The sequence below is a fragment of the Merops nubicus genome, unplaced genomic scaffold (genome assembly GCF_000691845.1).
Source record: "Merops nubicus isolate BGI_N331 unplaced genomic scaffold, ASM69184v1 scaffold24512, whole genome shotgun sequence".
Classification (NCBI taxonomy): Eukaryota; Metazoa; Chordata; class Aves; order Coraciiformes; family Meropidae; genus Merops; species Merops nubicus.
The window spans coordinates 7,005-29,344 of record NW_008595983.1 but is presented as its reverse complement, the minus strand read 5'-3'; the positions used below and the strand labels follow the sequence as shown (position 1 = coordinate 29,344).

Here is a 22,340-nt window from a genome sequence, read left to right as displayed (position 1 = left end):
AAGGTATTCCATAAATTATTGATAATTTTCATCACTCCTTGTACTTTGACTAGTTCTGCTAAAATCATCTTAAGATGTTGGATCACTGCAAACCAAAGCTCTGAAAATTTACCATTTCCTGGTAATGGCAGCCACTATCACAACACAGGATGGTTGAAGACATGGGAAAACCTTCACAGTCTTGTGGCCCCCCATTTATACAACAGTGGAGAGGATTCTGCTGCCTCTCCAAAAGTATAAGAAAAATTGTGTGCCATCAGTTTCTGTATAGAAGTTTCTATAGTTTAGAGCTAAAAGAAAGCACTAGATCACTTTTAGAAACTTCCTATAAATCACTAGCCATCATACACAGTTTCCAGTTCTGGAGATGACAGGTTGTTCTAGAGGCACAAGAACTACTAAGACTTTCCCAAACACCCACTAACAGCCAAGACTACCAATACTTACTAACATTAGAACTCAAAACTTCCTCTGAAGAAGGAAAAAAAAAAAAAAAAAAACACACACACCAATCACCAGTCATATTTAGAAACAGGGACTATTGTGCACTTTGAATAAAAAAAGAGCAGCGAAAGACTGAGCCTGCCTTACAGAGAAAGCCAGGCAGCACCTGCAGTGTACACACCAGTTTAGAGTCAACCCCACACAGGAAAATGTCAAAAAATAGATATTGCAGCTCATGTCTAGAATGAAAGTCTATTTTTCCCCCTCAGAATCTATTTTTAATATTGCATCTGATTTCAGAAGGCATGAAGGAGGCGATGGAAAGCCTCCCTCTGGAACAAACCTGCTTTCCCAGATGACCTTTCAGAGAGGCAATGTTAAATGAAAAATTCTTTCATGGGATACCCACAAGGCTACTCTTCTGGAAGCCACAGGCAGATACACCTACCTGGACACACAGCTATCCAGCCCCAAACTCATTATTTCTATTTTGTTTTTAAAACTTCTTGTACAATTCCCTTTACAGTAAATGTATCAAGTGTTCCTATTTCTGGTTTAATATATATAGTGACTACAGTGACCAAGGTCTACTGCTGCCACCTCCGAGTGAAAGTTATGAAACGTTGTTCATTTGTCAGCTAGAACCAAGAAGAGGGCAACACTCTCCCTTGACAAATTAATCTGGCCAGGATAGGTATTAACTGTGCTGTTAAAGTTCAAGTGAAAACTAAACATTTGACTGGACTGCCCAATTTCTTACGTTTATATTTGTCTCTTCTTCATACCAGTTCTTATCATAAAACAGAAAAAGTTTTATTGGCTAGTTTGACAGGCCATAGTACCACTTTCAAGGTGCTTCAGAACCAGCAGAAGGCCACAGTTTGAGGCAGACCCCCAAGATAGGCTTACTGAAAGCCAAGGGAACCAAACAAGATGCCAAACATTGGTGAGGAGAGGGAAGAGGCGTAGAACTCAGATAGCTGGAAAGGAGAGCAAGACAGGCCTTCTGACAGAGGAAGAGATGCTATACAAGAGCCCTAAAGCAGCCTTCTGCCCCTGTAAAGCACACTCTAAAAGGCATGGGAACTCACCCTTCCAGACAGCCAAGTGCTCTTTAGGATGAGCTCATGTTTAACAGTTCTCTGCAAAAAGCAGCGTTTTCCTAGGGTATTTTCAAAGCAGCACGTAGCAACTACACTGAAGTCAAGTAAGAAAACCGAGCTGCCATTCTGCAGATGCATTCAGAGTATTTTTCCCCCTGAACTACTCAAGAGCACCCTGTGTGCTTTCATTAGCTTTTCTGTTAGTGTTCAGCAAGCATTTTATAAATCACTCTCCTAGTTACTGTTATCACATACATGCCATCTTTTCCAGACAGCTGCCCCAGGAAACCAGGCACACTGAACTCTGTCAGGAGAAAGCAAGATATCATTACAGGACAGCATTATATCCAGAGACAAAAGCATTGTTCAGTGATCAAACCACTGAATGGCTGGTCACCACACAGAACACAAATAGGGCTGGCAGAGCTACCACGATGACTGACAAGATATTAATGTTATATGCCCTATCTTTTTAGTAAGTTATATGGTCACTTCTATCACTGACATTAATGTTTTACTACTGGATATTTGAAAAGCTTGACTTTCAAATTAAAAAGAGGAAGCTAAAGAAAAGTAAGTGTCTATTTATAACAGGTGGTAAAGGAAAACTAACACACAAAAAAAAAATAAATCCCCAACCCTCCCCTCCACCTCATGCAAGACTTACTACCTTTGTTCCTCACTGTAAACAATCTCATTCCAAACTCACCTTGTTAGCCAGCATTTGCTGTTGAGCCTCAATTTGTTGCTGCTGGCGTGATGCCATTTCCTGAAGTTCAGCCAGTGTCATATCCATCCTTGGAGCACTGACCTGTCAAAGAAAATTCAAAGCATGCTAAGTCCAGAATTTTTAATTTAGCTAGCGTGCAACTCGGAGCTACTGCAGAAAAGTATGATAAAGATCTTTAAGAAATAACAACTAGTGAGTATTCAGGAAAATAGTTAGAAAGAAATGGCATATTTCCACAGGAAAAGAAAGTTGTAAGCTTATACAAGCCAAATCCATCTCTTGAAACATTAACATTCCTAGCAAAATCCCAGCAGCATTTTAAAGAGGCGCTCCAGAGCCCTTTATAATTAAGCTCTGCATGAATCAGCTTTGACTGACTGAACCCAGAATGCTCAGCACACAGCAGGATGGATCTGTGATCGTAGGTGTATTGCTGCAATTCAAAGCGTTTCAACGTAAGTACAAGAAAATAGAAAGTTTAAATATAGTGAAAAAAAAAAAAATCACTACCATCCTTCAAAGGTAGCACTATTATTACATTAGTTATTTGTGCACAACCAGTTCCCAAGTGTAGAGTCAATCTTCTATCCACAATTATATCTTCTGGACCAAGAATAAATGACAGACAGTGGATCCAATGCTGAAACACTAACTGGTCTCAACTAGAAACCTGGAACTAAGGTGTCTTTCCCAAAACTGAAAGTAAAAATAATCAGTGAACTGAAGGAAAACAAGAGAAAATTTTCAACAGGAGCAGAAAAGGGAAAGCACACTGAATTTGTGTGGGTGATCTCAGAGCAGCAAACACAAATATGGCAAAGGATCTCAGAGACATCTTACGGGCAATTTTTTTTAAAGGCTTTGTGTCTGTTTGAGAGCAGTCATTAGAAAACTCTCTCCCAAACAGTCTTAGTTTCCAGAATAGAATTTGCACCAGTATCTCAAAGGAAGGGAAGTTCTCATTTTCACTATACTGGCCATTGCATCAAACACTTACTCCATTTTCTATTCTTCGATCACCAGGAACTTTCACACCATTTCTTTTTAAGGCTGGATCTTGAGACCTTTGTCCAGTTCCTAGACAGAAATACAGAAGAATCAAAGATGGTAAAGTATTTTAGGGTCTCTTATCACTTTAGACAAAGTATTCAATACAAAAGGAGAGACAGTACTATCATTTTGGCTCAGAATCTGAACAACTGTTTTTCTTATATTCTCACGACTAAGATAAACTTAACTGATGACACAAGATATTTTGTGAAGAGGCTGCTGTTCAATATCAACTTTTATTTTAACATTAGAGACTGTTTAAAAACAGGCAAACAATAAAGCTTAACCAACAGTATGCTATTTTAGTATTCTTCCCACAGTCAACAGGCCCCTACTAAGTCTGCATTACACACAACTATTTCTGTTAAGTCACAAAAACATGCTCCTCTCTGCAAACGACACAAATGACTCTCACAGAGAGTCATTTGGACCACAGTGTCTTAAAACCAGCATCTAGATGTTCTAGTGTGCCTTTGTCAAGTGTCTCACAAAGAATATGAATAGCAATAGTTAAAGGTTAGTCACTGATCACAAAAGATACACCATTTAATCTACAGCTGATTATTTGCACAAAGTTTAAGCACACAGGTTTTTTTCCTTCCCAGAAGTCACTGTGATGGTAAAGATGCTACTTAACTAGAATCCTTCTTCAGTTTTTCCACCAAATTATGTACTAATGGTGTTCATATGCCAAATACCAAGCTCACCAATTTCCCTATAGGACGTACAAATACTGAAGGATGATGTATCTCTAAGTTTCTTTCCCACTTGATACCTATTTCAAGGGTATATTCCTGCAAGACTCTGAACTGCAGAGCTCCGAACTATTCATATGCTCTTCCTCAAACATAGTGCTTAGCAATGCTGTAGCCAATAAAATGCCAATAATCCTTATACTATGAGCACTATGGACTTGAAAAACTAAACCCTGCAACTAAACTGCACTGTAAGATCCTTAGTAGGTAGGAATGGCACAGCTTTAACTCTTCATGTACTCATCCTATCATCATTACACATTTCAAACAGCATGATAGCATTTAGTCATTTTAAAATAATGCTGGATACAATCCCATTTAACACAAATGTGGTATTTTCCAATATCAAGGAAAATTGCAAAGGGTGAAAACAGAATGAGGAATGGAAGAAGACCAATTTGAATGTAAAAGTCTACTGAAGAGATTAATATGGGATGAACAAGAAAACCTTGAAAAGCAAAAAGTCCTTTTCTTTATACATTTTTGCAATGCACAGATACTATGTTCTCAGAGCCTGACTAGGCAGTTCATTTATCACTATTCATGAAACTAATACCAACATGTAGATTGTGGGAGAAACGTCAAAGAACTATCTTTTGCCAAATACGACAAGTTTACCACCTTGGTAAAGTATTATCCAGATGTAATTTATTATTTGAGCTTAAGATGTTTCATTGTTGGATAACAGGTTGGTTACTAGATTTAAAAGAAGAGACTATCACAGATCACTAGGCATTTAGCTGTGGCTGATATATTTAACAGAGGATGTGCTTGGATGTTTTGGTGATGGCAAGCTCTAGAAAACCATCAAATGTTTCAATTTGGACTTAACGTGTCCAGAGCTGGTAAGGGAGGATGAAGTATTTACTACAATGAACAATTTTCCATTACTAGCATTCTCCATTCATAAGAAAATAATGGTCAGACCTAAAAGGGCTGCAGCGCCATACTGACTACCAACATTAACAACATACACAAGTTGATTCCTTAACCTTGAGGAGTGAAATGAACCTTAGGCAAGTGAAGCAGCTGAGATCAACACCTACCTGCTTCTCGGCAGGGAGAGCGTTCGTGACGAAGGAAGAACCTCACCTCACTCCTCTGCATCCCAAAGCGCTGCAAGATGTCCAGCATCCGCTCGCTCTCGGCTATGGGGCGCTCTGAAAAGGTGAAGAGCCTGTTGGCTACTATGTCCCTATGTAGCCTGGGCACATGCAAAACCAAAACAGTAATAGCTGCCCATCATCTTTCACTTGAACACCTCAAGTTCAGATTACATGCGTTTCAAGAGATACATTTCTGATAAATCTGGAAAAGCCAAACTATTTTGGATTATGGTTCAAAGGAAGAAAGAGGAGACAATGAAAAACAACTCCAATAAGAATTTTCTATTCCTTTCAGACAGTGAAGATAAAGCTTCTTAAAAAGTTACATGCAGAACATACATTGAATTTCTTTTCCTGCTCTTGTTGCACAAGTTCAGGATTCAGTAACATCTCTGATTTTTAAGCCTTACTTATTGTCTTTTTATATTACAAAAAACTAGTGGGAGTTTGTACCTATCGCCTTCATCTACCATTAATTCTCCCTTTCTGTATTTCTGTTCTTCCAAATTTTACACACTTCATAACAGAGCTTTCACAGAGAGGATATAATTAGAATTAATTATCCTCCAAATCTTTACTTAAAGGCAATTGCTTTTGTTATTCTAGACATTTTACCATACATTTCTACACCTCAGTTAAAACTGCTGGCAAATACGTGGTCAGTATATTATACTAGTGAACTTTACATAGTCAGGATACTGTCAAAGTATCTCATGACAACATCGAAGCCTCACGATCAGGTTAGATCCATTTGTGCTGGGTGCCAGACAAGCAATATATTGTTTCTGGCCTGAAAAATAAGATGAGCAGACAAATACTGAAATTAAATACCCTCACTTCTGCACAAGTTTCATTCTTCTTGACATTGCTTTTGTTGGATGTTTCATTATTTAAGCAAAGAAGCAAAGAGGAAAAGAAAAGGGGAAAAAAAAAAAAGATAAATCAAATAGTTCATTCATATTCAATGGAAAGTCTTTCAAAGTAACTGTCTTAATACAGAATAATCATTTCAGGGGAAAAATTTGTTGGTGTTAAGTATATATGTTTTCAATTTCAGAAGAAGAGGAGCTACTAACATGTTTTCAGCATATGAAAAAGCTCTTTTCAACATAAAAGTGTTTCTTTAAATGAAAACACTGCAACTGTGTTCAAGCAATCTAGGAAGGAAAATTTCTGGAGTCACTGTCAAAAGAGATTAGCTTTACAGAATAAGCAAGTAGGTCACTGTTACAGAAAAAGCAGTCTCTTGGTGGTTACTTGTCTAGACAGCTAAAAAAGCTCTTCATCTGCTAAACCTTATTTAGGAAAAATAAAAGACAAAACTAAAAAACTGACACACAGTACTGCTGTCAGATTTCCAGCTTAAAGAATGGAGAGCAGGTTTATGAGAGAGATTTCCAGCAGCTCAGCAATACTTCAGCTGAAACTATATAATCAAGGGAGATGGCCTTTACACAAGGATTTTGTCAATACCACTCAGCGACTTCAAAGGAAGGTCAAAGAGGTTTTCAAATACCAAACAAAACCACATTTGGAAAGCTCAAGAAGAAAGGACAAACAATCAATCTTTATTTTTTTTTTTTTTTTTTTAATTCTTTGTCCAAACAAGGAAAAAAAAAAAAAAAAAAACAACCAACTTTATACATATACACACACATCACTTGACTGCTTTTTCCAGTGGCCAAGGTAGTCACCCAACAGAATTCTGGGACTAGTAGGAGGACCAAGAAGGTTTACCCTGATACTGATCAAATTTCAAGCAACTGTGAGGACAGGGAGAGTAGTAAACTTGCCCTCTTCAGAGAGCAGTGTGCCTCAAGCACACTTGCAGCAAGCAACGTTTCAAAGTCCGCTTAATAAGGTCTGACAACAGAAGCTAAGATTCCCCAGCAAGCATCAGAGAGACACAAGATCTAAGAAGGATCTCAGTAACTGAAGTCTGAGAAGTCATTTCCCAACATGAATCTTTTGTTTCTGCCCCAAGAAAGTTAGCTGCCATGCACCACATTTAAAATAGTTTAATTTGTTATTGTAAAGCAAACAAAATAGAAGCCACTACTCTGAACTTTGCTGATATCTAAAATGAGACTATGTAGGTGGTGAAGGTACCTCTTCCCCTTCTCGCCCTCCCCCACAAAGAAAAGAAAAATCCAAGACACTTGAAAAACCTATCTTGCAAACTGTTGCTACTAGAGGTTATACAGATGCGTAAGAAAGGATACGTTTTGTCTGACACAACATGCATATACTTCAACAGGTACTCAAGTCTTAACATTACATGACTTGAGACTACTGCATTTTTTTGTTACCAAGTACAATTTGAAACTCTGTACAGTTTTAGACATACACGACCACCAGTGTTTGTATATAGGTGTAAATAATTAGTAAATATGACAGGATCAGTGAAGGAAAAAAATAACTTGGTTTCCAAAAGAACCGTCAGGCTTTTCACTGTATAAAGAGATTTTTTTTGTCTTACAAAACACCTGTGCAAGTAACATTTAGCTATCTGCTCTTGTGGTATCTCATGTCATCTTCGCAAAGCCTAATCTCAGAAAAAAAGACCTCTGCACTTCATTTTATGTTTCTGCATGCAGATTATTTTCTTACACCTCTTTGAGTATCAGGAAGGTTGACACCCTGATTTTACACATAAAGCTCCATGTATTATATGGTCCCCATTTACCCAGAAGTTCACTTTTTAGCTTAACAGAACCATCTGGACATTACGTACTGCCAGACTTCACTTGTCTGTCAGTATAGGTGCTTTCCCCTGATTTCAGAACAATTTCACTGCCCTTTCTAGCAGGCTCTACATCAACATCTCAAAACTCAATCAAGAATCCAGGTTCAGGAATACAAGGAGAGGAGCTGCCCATTATCTGGACTCCAGCTTTGGTTATGACAGAACTCTGTCTCTCTCTATCACAACCTATGCTCTTCAACAGGGTGTGGGGCTAATGCTAACTAAAAATTCAGTGGGTTTGCATAAATCTTTATTGCCTTTCACTGTATACTCTGTTATTGCGTTGAAGAGTTAGACAAAGATTACAATAAAAACACTTTCCTATAATACTTCTTTCTGTGCTGGACTGGTGATTTTACTATCATTTATAAAGAAAAAATGCCTTCCTTTCTATGAAGGAGGAAAAAAAAAAAAAAAATCGGTTACATTTTTAAAATTTATACATATCAGAAACATTAGATCTGTGAGAAGTGGCTAAAAATCAAGAGATCACTTAGGTATCTCATGCTATCAAACAAATATCCAGCTTACCAAAGGTTTCTTTGAACAGGTTTGAGCTTGAGCCAACAGCAGAGGAAGGCAGGAAGCTCTTACCTGATTCTCTCACTATTTTGTTGAAGCATCTCAAAAAAGTTGGATAAAATATTATTTTCCATGACTTAAAATCCTGCTCATATCCATAAAATAGATGTCTACCTATTTTGCATCTCTGGATGGCTACCAGTATCTAATGAGTACCATGGAGACAGGATATAATCAAGCGTCCTCTCCCACTTAAGCCATGAAAAGTTAGCTATACTTTAGCTTTTGATTTGCTTGTTGACGTATTCTCCAGTTCCAATGCAGCACTGCAAGCCAGGAAGAATTGAGCTTCCAAGACAAAAATCAACAAGAACACAGCAGAAAGAAAAGCCACAACCAGACACATAAATAAAACCCTCTTCCACAGACTTAAAAGTAGTTTGTGTCCACCCTCCCACCCACCACACACCTTCTTTAGAGCACAAAAGCCCTTCCCTTCCAAACTCAGTTAACGCATTCGGGAACAATGCTGTGACCAGAAAAAGGAAGTTTCCCTTTGCCATTGCAAGTGAAAATGGCTGTTCATCGGGTTGAAGAAATTATTTTGACTGGGTGACAGAACTACTGATACTTACTACTTCAAAAACCTCACACAGGCCCACTGGGATCCCACTTTGGGGAGAAGGAATACAAAACAACTCCCCAACATCCTTCAGAGACTCATTTGAGTCAGAGAAGAGCTGCATACACACCAGAACACCACCATGCCCGATTCCTTTCTTTTGCTTTTAAGTCACTCTTGCACATGTGAGCCCTTCTGTAGATGCATTATCATACTGTAGCTCTGATTAAGAGATTAACAAAACCACAAGGCAGAAAACCCTCTGGGACAGGACCACATCTGTCAGGTCTCCATGTGCTACTTTATTAGATGCAGTGAACACTGCAATTCACAAAGCTCAAGTCTAACCTACCTGAGCCACACCACACTTCAGCCAGGTGGCACTCACTCTCACCAGGCTCCTTGCACAGCTCCACCACATCTCTGCAGGTTGTTTCAGGGGTGACTGGCACCTCAGTGAAGTGCTGCTCGTTGTTACTGAGGTACACTGTCAGAAACATCTGGAAGAGACAAAAAACAGCCCATGGTTACTTTATAACACAAAAGCCAGACTGCACATCAGTCACATGATATTCAATTCAATCATTATTTGTTATCAACAAAAGTGCACACAATTTCAGAGCAAACCCAAATTTCTTTTTAAGGTACAGGCAAGTGCAACACTACAGAAGTCATTCTCTGCTCAACTAAACTATGTTGCTGGAGGACTGCATGGCTTTAAAGTTGCACCTACTGCAACTTCCTTCTAATGTGTCAGAACTCCTTCCACCTTACTGCACCTGTTTGACACAGGAGAAACGGCCATCTAGAGTTCAGAAACATTCTCTATAGTGAAAAACAATGGCAATTACATCTGTAAAAAAAGAAACCAGATCATACTATGTAGGCAGTGAAGTGGAAACATAATTTACATTTCCATAACACATTTCATCAGGTTTCTTAGAAATGCAGGTCAGCTTACTATACCATTACTCTCAGCCTGAATATAAGGTCCCCCCCAAACACCACTCACAGGGAAGCAAGGATATTTTACCTGACTCCCTCTTCACAGCTATAGAAGAAACCTTGATCTTTGGTTACTATTCTATATAAACACACCACACAGCTAGGTGTTATTCCTGCTCATGTCTTTCCTGCCACAAATAGAAAATGAGCGATTAAAAAGTGATTTGCCTCATTTGGCACTTGATAGAAAATACTGATGATTACTGCCTCTGAACACCACCTTGCTGTATGCTATTAATATTAAACTGCTATCAAAGTTTAGCTGCTAGCTAGAAATTTACATTTTCTTCTGAGCCCTGTTCTCAGCTTCAGTGTCAAGTGGCTGCTAGATGCATGACTTCCAGCAACACAAAAATCAGACATATTTCTCCAGAAAGCAATTACTCCACTAAGCATTTCAAGCAATAGAAACACCTTATCAACAGGCGACACAATTCAGTCATCTTCATACAGCTGGAAAAGCTCTTTTTGCAGGAAAACACACAAATCCTTGCCTGTCGTCATTTTCAGAGGGTAAAAGGGGAGTATACAGCCTTATGAACAGTTCAAAGGTCAAAAAGGAGTCCAAATCAAGTCAAAAGTAGTAAAAATATCCTTCTAAATTAAAAAAAAATAAAAAAAAAAACCCTAACCCCCCAAAATGCATTACCACAAGCATTATTTCTCCAATTGTGTCAATATTCTTGAACAAATACTTTTGATGCCACTGCAGTGAAATTTAGCCTCATCTTCTTCATGGTTTTAGGATCTCCACTCTTGGGGATTAGAACCATGCACGTGCACAATCCTGACATCTCCAAAGCCTTTCCAGGGCTCTTTCAAGTGCCGAGATCCCCTCCACAAAAGCTGTCTTTTATTTTTAAAACTTCTACAAAAACATCCACATGCACCACGTCTTGTTATAAGTATTTGTCTTACTTGTGTCAGTATAAACACTTGCAAATGGTATTTTGGGTCCTGGCACCACACCAGATTTAGCAGCAAGAACAGAGTTTCTGATCTCTGGTTTTGCCTAACACCCCAAGACAATGGCTTCTGATAAATTCCTAAAGACCTTCTACAAATATTCATGTCACAGAAAGCCAACTGAAAGAGAGCTCAAAATTTATGTTCAGATCCTCCACAACCATTCTCTTGTCACGTTATGGGGAAAAAAAACAAAAAAGCCAAACTCAAAACACATACATGCTTGGAGCTTGTAAGGAGAGGAATCAGGAGGGAGAAAGTGGAAAATGCAAAGGCAGCAACAAAATTCCAGTTACTGACGGATGGAAACCAGTGAATCCCATGGAGGGCAGGCAGACTCGATGCTTGAGGATTTGAGCTTGACTCAAGGCTGCTGCTCACTCCACAGTTCTGCTGTCGGAGGGGAGCACCCCACCTGCCAGCCGGGGTCACAGCTGCTCGCCCAAGGGCAGCAGGGAATTTGCTGGGAGTTGTTTTTAACGCTGCTCCCTCTCTGGGATGCTCTGCGTGGGCCAGAGCTGGGTGGCAGCAGTCAGGTAGGATCAGCTTACCACATACACTTGTTACAGAGCAGAGATGGGCACAACCCTTGTGCTGTTTACAGCACAGCACAGTGAAGTGCTGACCTAAATTAAGAGACAAAGCTTTCCAAGCAGGAACTCTGATACTGGGCTCTAATCTTTTGTCACTGAACATGCTGTCTTTTAGATGCAGTGTTTCTAGATGAGCCTGACAGGGAGGGATGCCACGTGCAACCAGGTAAGAATATCACCCAACCTCAAAAATTGGGGCAGAGAAGTATCAAAGGGGGAAATAAAAAAAAAAAAAAAAAAAGTCTCTCAAACTGCTTTAGAGCAGAGTTATACAGGTATTCAAAATATCATCACTTCACATTTAATGCTGTACAACCTTGTACTCAGAACGACACTAAATCACATAGGCTGTGTACATGCAGTAATACTTGTTAGTTTTAGAAGATGAGCTCACAGATGGGAATTAAGAGAAAATTATAAAAAAACGTGGCATTATACACAAAGCAGACCTAATTTGACTCTATCAGGGCTGTTCACTCTTCAGTGTGCCTGTTTATACCCAGTAGTTAATCCTTAGGATTTACCAATACAGACAACTACAGAGGAAGGATCACGCGTTGCCATTTCTAGCCCCAGTGCTCAGGATAATTACTAATACATTAAGCCAAGAGCACTCAAAGCTGGTGGGAGCCATCTCTGAGATCCGGTAGCGTCTGCATTACCTACATCCCACTGTTTTCTAGGAAAGGGAGGGAAAGGAACAAAACGAAAACAAAACACACCCGAAACACATAAATCAACCAAACTTTGCATATTTCTTGGAAACAAACCTCCAAGTTTTAAAAGCCTAAAGCAACTAAAAGGTTACAAAACTGACCTGACCTTCACAGTTCCCTCATCCCACTCTCATTTAGCTCCAGGGACAACACTGAGATGATTCAGAAGTCCTCTAAATAGTTGTGTCCCTGCTCTGCCACCCAGATGATGGTCACATTTATCACCTTGCAGGGGAGAGGTAAGGAGCTGGCCCTGCCTGCTTGACAGCCTGCACTTCTGCAAAGTCACCTGGGGCAGCCTGCTCCCTGCCTGGCCACATCAGAGCCCAGGACAAGCACTGACCACACAGCATCCATCACAGAGATGTCTTTCTCCACACAGAGGGCTGGAAAAGGTAAAGAAGCTGGTGTGAACCGAAGCCCACTACGACTTCTTGGTGCTACTTGTAGCACCTGGTGGCTGCTGTGGCTTGCAGCACCTCGCACTGGGTTCCCATAAAACCATCCTTCCCCTGGGAACAGTTCAAATGCAACATTTATTAACCAGACAAGCAGCTAGTTTATATTGCTGTTTGATCGCTGTGCAGCAGAGAAAAACAAAGGAAACAAGAATACTCTCATGACGCCTTGTTCAGACGTTTGAATCCTGTAGATTACATCAAGCTAGAACATAAAGCGATCTTTTGCTCCTCTCTGAAGCTGGAGACGTTAAAGCAGTTATATATAGGCATCCAGGAATTAAAATAGAAGGAAAAAGAAAAAACAAGTTGAAAAAAAATCAATTTCAAGCTAGATATAAATAAAAGACTTGGTAAAAAAAAAAAATAAATAAATCTCAGACAGGCCTTGCACTTCTTTTAAAGACATCATCCAGGCAAATACTGAAAAATCTGACAATTCCATATGGACTTGGATCAGGGTTTTTTTCCTCTCTTAGACTTCAAAGATTGAGCTTTAGGAATGCCCTGCATGTAGGCTGAGCACTTTTAAACAGGAGTCAGGTCCCCAGGTAAGATCCAAACTAAAAATTTTCCTCCTTGTTCCCCATCCCTGAGATGTACTCACCGTTTATGGGTTCTGAAAAGCTTTAAAATGTAAAAGTGTTGCAGTACTGTATCCTACTTGCAAGAAACCAGGCATGTGTTGTGTACCTACTGAAGCAGTTCCTTTTAAAAATCACATCACAGATTTCAGCTGACTCTGCTACAGCTTAGAAAATAAAAGTTTGCAGGTATGGAGCCACCAAATGAGGCAGTTCGATCGGATGCACCAAGGGCATCAAAGGGATGACCAAGGACACATGAGCTAAAGCAAGAGACAGTTTTTGCAAAGAATGATTGAAACAAACGACTTGCCAACAATGGAATGGCAAAGCAGAGTACTGAACATAAAGAAGGAATTTATGTCTCAAATATGCCTTCCACTTAAGACACAAATCTAAAAAAAATCCAAATCGGTGTGAATTACAACTTTGAGTCCTCTCAACATGAAATATATAATTTTGTTGCAAGCCATATTATTTACGTATCACCTCCACGTACAGCCACTAAGTCTGGATTGTAACACACCCAGAAATAGGATGAGAACACAGCAAGAAAAGCAAACAAACAGGAGAGAAGAGGGCATCAATTAATGCAAGTCACACCCCACTCGATATTAATCCCCCATCTTACTTTTGCATATCAGTCCCAAATAGTCTTACATTCGCCTGTAAATCTGACCGTTTGTCGTTAAGCTCATCAACAGGATCATTTCATATGATTGCACTGATATTAAATGCAACCTAACAGGTCTCAAAAGCTGCAATTAAGTTTTCAACTGAAAATAAGATATTTTAAGAATGGCTAGCTCTACAAACATGCTAGGCTATGACCACATGACATTTTGGCTTCTGCCTTGTTTTTAAAATAAAAAACCAAAACAACACAACCCAAAAGCCAGCTTCCAAACCTGTTTGGAATACAAAGCTGAGCAAACACATGCCTTATAATCCACATCCATCCAGGAAGAAATCGTTTCAAATCAAAGACCTCATATCAATCTTCTCCTTAGATCAGAAGGCCTTAATTATTGATTAAAAGGGGGGAAAAATAGAAATGCAATTTACTTTTCAGCTTTGATGGTGTTTCTGTAAGGATCAGACATCTCTTACTCCTTACTTATTATAACCACTGGTCTCATGCATCTTAGGTATTAAAAAGCTGTAAATGTAGGCATTTTCTAATTAATATACTAATAATCTTAAATTGTTCAGGATGCAAGTATTCACAAAAAAAAACTTATTGTGCATGATGCAAATTAAAATACAAGACTATTGTAATACCTGAATTTAAACAGAACCTGACTTTAAACAGATGAACTCACTCCCCCCCCCCCAAGAGTTTCTAGTGAAAGACCTAATTTACATCACAAAATTTCAACAACGGACAACAATCTTCCAGAACAAAAATACCGTAATCAAGTAGAGAATTTCTTTTTAAAACACCTAACTTAAACCCTTTTTTCACCGTTTGCTGAATTCCTAACTTTGTGCAGTCTTCCTGCACAGCATGTGCTACACAATAGAAACTATGGCATCTATTCACATAGTATTTTTCATCTTCAAAGCACCTTATGACCAGGAAATTGTGATGTAAGCAAGCAGTTTCCTACTTTACAGGCAGGGAAACTGAGGCATACAAGAGGGCAATGACAGAGACAGGAATATTATTTGGGAGCTAAACAAGCACACTGCCTTTGGGAACCATGACTCATTTTACTACCTTGCATTTGAGCTGATGATATAGTTCTATACCACTTCCCATGTTCTCTGCATTTTAGCCTGAAATCTAAAACCCTTGAACCCCATAATGCCAGCGTTGAGGGGTTTTATATTTCCTTAACACAGCTAAGTAATGGTCTGAGCTTATGTAACAAATTTTCTCAGCTCTCATTTTTAAGGAGGTATTAAAAGTCACTCTTAAGGTTGGCAATGCAAAGCTCCACAGTAATATTCTATCGTTATCTAAGTTATGCCTATTCTATTACACTGCAAATGGTTCAACACAGACAATAGATCTTTCTACAACAGAGAGAGCAAACATAACTGATGTGCTATATAAACAAGCCTCCAAAAAACGAGCTCCTAGCATGCCCTTCAATGACTTTTCTACACAGTGTGGTTACACAGCAGCAATATGCAACAATACAGAAAAATATTTCACAGATATGTGAAATAGGTTATTTTTAAAAAAAACACTGTGTGGGATGGAAACTAATGACAATGGTATATTTTAGTTCAGGATGCAAATTATATTTTTAGAAGTTAATTTTAGTTGGATGAAAAACTAGCAACACAATTTTTAGAATGACTAAATTATCAGATTTCAAGTACAGGTGACAGAAATGAGAAATAACTGTTTCCACCCACCGACCTGATACCCACAGTTTTAACCACAAATGAGTCTTCCCTGAAAAATATGAAATCCTTCCAAAATGAAGAGTTTTAAGCTGAAGTCTTGCATCTTACCCAGTGGGAACACTGACGCTGCACCTTCCCAGACAGCCACGAAGAAATCAGCTTCTGAAATAGATATTTTCGCTGACTTGATGCAACTTTCTAAACAACAGAAGACAGCCTGCACAACAGCACATTTTCCTGTTCTGGTCACCAGCATTCTGCACTGGTGCATAGTTATGGCTCTCCATTTAATGCAAAGCATACCACAATAATAAAGTAATTCAGCGATCCTTTTGCATCAGGTTCCTCAGGACCTAAAAACAGTCCTTCAGTAGGCAACATCCTCATTTATTATACCTGAAGATTAAGGTAAGCAAAAGATTAAGGTAAGCAAAGATCATAATAGACTTACTAGAAGACAGGCTCATGGGATGATTGCTATCCCAAATCCTTTTCATATTCAGCTGTTCAATGAAACTAGGTTCACTGAACTAGAAATGCAGAGTAAAGTTTAGTATTTGCTAAAGCCACACCCAAATGCATGGTGTTTGGTTCTTGCTGTCTCACCCAGCACACACACTACTCCATTTATACTGTACTGGCTTTTGGCCATAAATACGAGAAAGGAAGTTATGATGCAAAGTAGGTGGAGTACAGTAGGAAGCACCATGGGACTGTTTGGATTATTCCCCATCTACATAAAGCACAGCCCTCTTCCCTTTCAATTGTGTAACAGAAGAAAACAAGATTGAAACGTTACTTTCAAAGGCATGGTAGTTTCTGCTTGTAGGGATTATTTTGATTATGATGTATTTGTATTTTACCTTTGGTAAAAATGTCATTTTTTTCCAGGACATAAAATACAATGTGCATCCATGTGCACTTTTGAGGGGATGGGGAAAAAGAGTTAGAAGCAGCAAGAGAAGCTTTCCCCTCCCCTCCTTTTTTTCTCCCTCATATCCTTAATGTAGAGAGGACAGAACGAAAGCCATCTGCTTTTGGTATACACTAGCTACATGGGGCAAACTCTATAGCACAAGCACCACATTACATCTCACTATCAAGCACGTATCCAAATCATCATTAGGGGAATCTGAAGAGCTGCAAGGAAAACAGTCTGGGAAAAAAAAAAAAAAGTTCTGAAAGAGTTCTGGCCAAGCATTGTTACCATCTTAAGTGAATGGATGTAGGTTCACAGTCCTCCTACTTCATGGACTGCAACCTCAAATACTGAACTAAGTGCTTCAGTTCAGACTTACTAATGAGGAAGATGCAATTACAATCATCCTGCTAAGCCTTATAGAAAACTTTGTTTAGCCATTTTGGTTTTGTGAAATCTGTCAGGCATAGCTCAAGACTGGTAAATACAGAATTCCCAACCTACATTCATGCCTCCTTCAGTAGGGTATTATACACAAGGTCATTAAGACTAGATCTTTCCAAAGACTTTTACTTTGAACCCAAGTTATATTTTCTGACTTGATGCTTGTCTTTAATCATTTTCATACACAGAAACAGAGCAAAAGTCCTCCCATAAATGGGGGTCTATGCAAATGAAAGCTCATCAAAAAGGTCTTACTATCTTGGATGAGCTCTAAGTACAGGAGCAACACACTCCACACTTCCTGGCTCAGCTACCACATATCCCTGAAGGCCAGAATGTCTCAAATCAAGTGCAGCTTTTAAAGCCACTTACACTTTTGCACTGCCGGTATCTATTGTGAGATCAGCATTAAGCAGGAGAAAATGTTCTGAAAGATATGGGCCAGTTTTTTGGCTTTGTTTTTTTTTTTTTTTTTAAAGATATATAAACTAAATTGGTTTCAGTAACATACACAGGAAACCACAGCCTTATACTGAGCACCCACATTTGCCAACACATCACGTACAGCTCATTCCGCTCAGACCTGCATCCCACACTTGGATTTGAACCAATTAAGTTAAACAACTGCAGGATTCTGGGTAAACAAACTCTGAATACATTCTTATATTGTACCACAGGGCAATGTGTTCACAGATCTCTTCCTGCTGCCATCCATGAAGTTCCTCTCCTCCACACACTTGCCCCCACCCTCCAAGTACTCTTCCTCTTTCTCCCCAGATCCTTACTCGTGGCTCCTTAGATCTACCCCTTTTGCACTGTTGGACACTTCACCAAAGCCTGTTACAAGCTGACTAGCAGAAAAGCAAGGCTACACACAGAGTTTAGACTTGTACGGTTGGTCTCCTACTTGGAGCTTGCTCCTCCTCCTAGAGTCAGTGAAGGAGAATTGGGTCTTTGGAGGCTTGCCCCTTCAGGCAGACTCTGCCTCATCTTCTGCATTCAGCACTGAGTTATCAACACTTGGCAAACAAGGAGAAAGCAATTCATACTATCCTCAGGCAGACAAAAAAAAATGAAGCCATGTAATCCCTACAATAGACACTATGTTCTGGAAAAGGGTAACAGTAACTCAAACAACATAACCACAGGTGTTTACAGTTGCTCCTCCTCCCATTCTTCAGCATCACAACACACATGGCACCTAACATGAGCCTAAAGCCAAGGCAACATCCAAGCATAATGTGCAAGGTTATGAACTCAAGCTCAAGCCTGAATCATCTCAATTTTCTGTACTTGCATCAAACCCAGAGGCAGTCTTTGTACTAAAAAATAAAACCACACACAAAAAAACCTCAACAACTAAACAAATAAAAAAAAAAAAAGAAAAAAAAAGGAACTAAGCTGCTCTTGCTGCTGTAGAGCTTTGCACCCTCTCAGCCCCCACTGGGACTAGGTGTTACTGGCGTCTTAGTCTCCTAGAGTGCTAGAGGCCAACAAAAAGCGATACCAAGTGTTGCCTGCTGGGACACATGATAATTACACTTCTCAAAAGTAGTCTTTAAGATGCATGTATATCCTTAAAATGAAGAGAAAGTCTAGTATTTCTCCTCGTAATCAAGAAAGATTTTGTACAAGCCAGGGCTCTTCATGGAAAAAGCAAAGTTACACCCACGTCAGGGATGATATTTAACACAACCTACACCCAAACAAAACAGGCTATCACCATCAGCTGGCACCTGTATCCCCCGCAGCACACCACCCACCACCTGACACCAACTCTTTACTGGGTTTATAAACACTCGTTTTCTGCTTTTCCAGCAGATATACAAACATCTCACCAATAAAAAGATGATCAACATTCGCATCAAGAAGCACGTGACCCCAGCCCACCAGAACATGCAAGCCAAACCTACATTTATCATGCAACAAGTGCCCAACACACACAACAAGCAAAATCAGCAAAAGCAAATAACCTTCTATTTAACTGGCAATGCACTGGGAGCACACCCATGAGGGAGGATTTTAAAATTTTTTTTCAAATAGTTTAAAAAGGAAAAAGAGCATAAGCTTTGTGATTTAACAGCAACACAAAAATGAATAGCAAGTCAGAAAGTCAGAAAAAAGGACACACAGAACACTGGTCTACTCCAATCCCAGCACCTTCATAAAGCTCAGTGATGAAAGCTTTTGAAAACATTGGTCCTATATAATCACATTTGTCACACCTCCAGGAAAACAACCGCCAAAATCTGCGTCCTACCTCCATGAAACAGGACAAACCAATATGCTCATGATGTGCACAGGTAGGTCAGAGGACACAATTTCTGGCACCCAAAACAATGACACACGTTCAAGCACACAGGTAATTCTAGTGTGGGACGGTCACAGGATATATTGTTTGGGCTGTTGTGTGATACAGGCTGACCAGTCTGGTATCCTAAAGTGTACTACAACAACGTGAAATTCAGGGGCATTTTAACGCACCACAGGATTACATCTCCTTTAATGCTGCAACCCCAGAACTTGTTGTTCAGCCATCTACCTTCAGGACAAGTGAAAAAGAAACTAACTCAAAACAGGAATTTAAGACCACGTGGCACAACAATCTGTGTGCTTTAGTGCTTTCAGGGTCAGCTCTGGCTTCCTATATATTTGCCTCCAGGAAGCGGAGGCTGCCTGCTCCATGAGCTTCTCAGTCTCCCCAGGGTAAGTGTATGTTTGGTTTAGAGCACCTTAATCCTCACAGTGAGTGTGAATACCCAAGATGGAGAAATTCCCGTCTATTCTCATCTCTCAAGACAACACAGAGGTAAAGGAAAGCATAAGGTATCATCCCACTGCTGCAGCTTAGCTGACCTAAATAGTGAGCGGACAGAGGCAAGCCATGCTCTTCTCAAATCCCCCCCATCACATCTGATTATGCAGTTACAGGGTACATCACGTGTACTGCATAAGCATTTTTGTTGGTTTGTGCCTTTTGTGTAGGTAGCATTTCCTCCCAGCCAACTGTCACCCAACTCCTTATTAAATTCAAGGGGACGCTACAAAAGACACGTGGCTTTGGGCGGGGGTGGAAACCAAAGGAACAAGACCATCCATCTGAGCAGCATCCTACTATTAAATTAATTAGGTGTAATGTCACACCGTACCTTTGCAGAAGGGCAGCTCTTTCCGATTCACCACCAGTTCTGGGTGAGAAGGCACTCCCGTCGCAATGGAAGTGTCCCTTGAAGAATGACCTCTGTTTGTCAGACCCAGGGGACGGCCAGCACACCAAGAGCAAGCAGCCTGTGCACAGCAATGCATGCAGCCAGCACAGCCACCAGCAGTGCCCAAGACAACCCGTGTGAAATGCCGATGCGTGATGATCGTATCTATTTGACAACAGCTGAAGTTATTATTCAAAGCCCTAAAGAAGAGGTTTTGTCCTACCACTTCTGGGCTGCAAGCACACAGGAAGTCATTAGTAACCACAGATACTGAAGAATATTACACTCCAGGAGCACGCGTTCATCTGGCACAGAAGACAGATTCAGCTTTTCAACCAAAACAGATGGATCTTCTTCATTATTGTGCAAGTTAAAAGGGACCAGCGGGGCTATTCCAACATTGGAAAGAATGGATGGTCAGATGGTCTTAGTCAATCACATTACAATGCAATATGTACAACTACAGGGCTGGGAAGGTGAAATCTTGCCCTGTTAGTCAGCCTGTTAGCCCACCAAACACCCTGCTTGATCTAACCTTTGCTCCTGTCATGTGGAGCTCTGCATGCTTTAACTTTCACCAGGAAATGTTCAGCTACTATAAGAGAAGCTGTAGAATGGTGGCAGCCTGTACAGTTGATCACTGTCTGACAGGTTTTATTTAAGTGCTGCTCACCCCACAAAGCTCTCTCTAGGTGATACCAGGCTCTACGCAGACACGCCAGCTCAGACTGAAGGGAGTGAGTTCAGAGTGAGGCAGCAGGCTTGCTGGGTGGCTCTGCACTTTGTCACCAGCAGAGTCAAGACAGTGTTCTTCACAGATGGCCTTGTATGAAATAGTGGTCACCGAGGTGATGTCACAGCTATTTTAAACACATTAGACAGAGTAGAATTTAATATAAATGTTGATTTGGTTATGTCAGACACCTCAACAGGCTGCTTCTGCCCCAAAAACTCCAGAAATTGTCCCCCTCAGCCTATTACTATTTGGCCATTCATTCAGCTTCCCTGGAGGCAGAAAACTTTTTCTCTAACCCAACCTCACTAAATGCTATTTGCAAGAGAAGCTCTCTAAGTAACAACGTTTACTGCACAACATTGGGAAACCACACTGCAGAAAGGCCTCGTGGCCAAGACCTACATACAGTACCATAGGAGTAACAATACAGAGGCAAGAAACATACTGTGCTGTTTCCATAGCTTCCCCACACAAAGCTTTACTTGTAGTACAACGTGTTCTCAAAAGGCTGGAAGACACAGCATGGCTGTCACCCATAAAGCGGCTACAGGGCAACATGACAAGTCCATGATGCTCTTCAGAAACACAGCTCATACGTGACCCACAGCAAAGTCGCTTTGTCGCTTCTGATATTTCACAAGAGAGCTCCATGGCATTCTCCAAGGAGGTCTGGAGTATTTTGCCTGGCCCCTACACACCCTGCCTTTCACAACTTGGTGACACCTCCCTCTCTCCCTCCCTCTTTTGCAGCCAAATATCAGTCACATTCCCTGCTATGTCAGCTTTTCCTGAACACCCATTGTGTTGAGACACACACAGTCTTACAGCCAAGAGCAGAGAACCTCTAACAAATTCTGGAAATTCCATCCTTTAGAGGGTCTTCCCAGCCATGACTAAAGATGGTAAAAATAGTTTTAACTTTCCTGTAGAAGTCAGGGCAGGAGGCACCAATCACTGCTTTGCATGGCCCAGATGCAGATCTGAGTGAGGTTCTGCTTTCAGGGCAGCACACATTTACGTAGGAGGAAGATCAGGGTAAAAAAAAAAAAAAAAATCTTTGCACACACTTCAAAAACAAAACAAAAAAACCCAAACAACACCAGACAAGACACACACCATCACTCTCAAGCAACAAGGAAATTACCACCGAGTTATAACTGTGCACAGGTATGACAGAAACAGCTGAGTAAGAGCCCAAACTCCAGGGAGTAAGAGCTTTCCTGTACATTTCTGTGTGATTTGCTAACCCAGCTAATTTTCACAGCTTCACCTTC

The 22,340-nt window shown here is 40.2% G+C and overlaps 1 protein-coding gene across 2 annotated transcripts in view; it reads right to left on the bottom strand.

Moving 5' to 3' along the window:
• The window catches only part of TP53BP2 (tumor protein p53 binding protein 2), a 29,520-nt gene extending 19,942 nt beyond the window's left edge, over nucleotides 1-9,578 (bottom strand). For both annotated transcript variants that reach the window (XM_008936253.1, XM_008936255.1), the window contains exons 1-4: nucleotides 9,431-9,578; nucleotides 5,129-5,242; nucleotides 3,275-3,354; nucleotides 2,257-2,358 (exon numbers count right to left, since the gene is read on the bottom strand). In XM_008936253.1, coding sequence (XP_008934501.1) covers nucleotides 2,257-2,358; nucleotides 3,275-3,354; nucleotides 5,129-5,242; nucleotides 9,431-9,578 — 444 coding nt within the window. The remainder of the gene's footprint in view (nucleotides 1-2,256; nucleotides 2,359-3,274; nucleotides 3,355-5,128; nucleotides 5,243-9,430) is intronic.
• Between the last annotated feature and the right edge of the window lie 12,762 nt (nucleotides 9,579-22,340).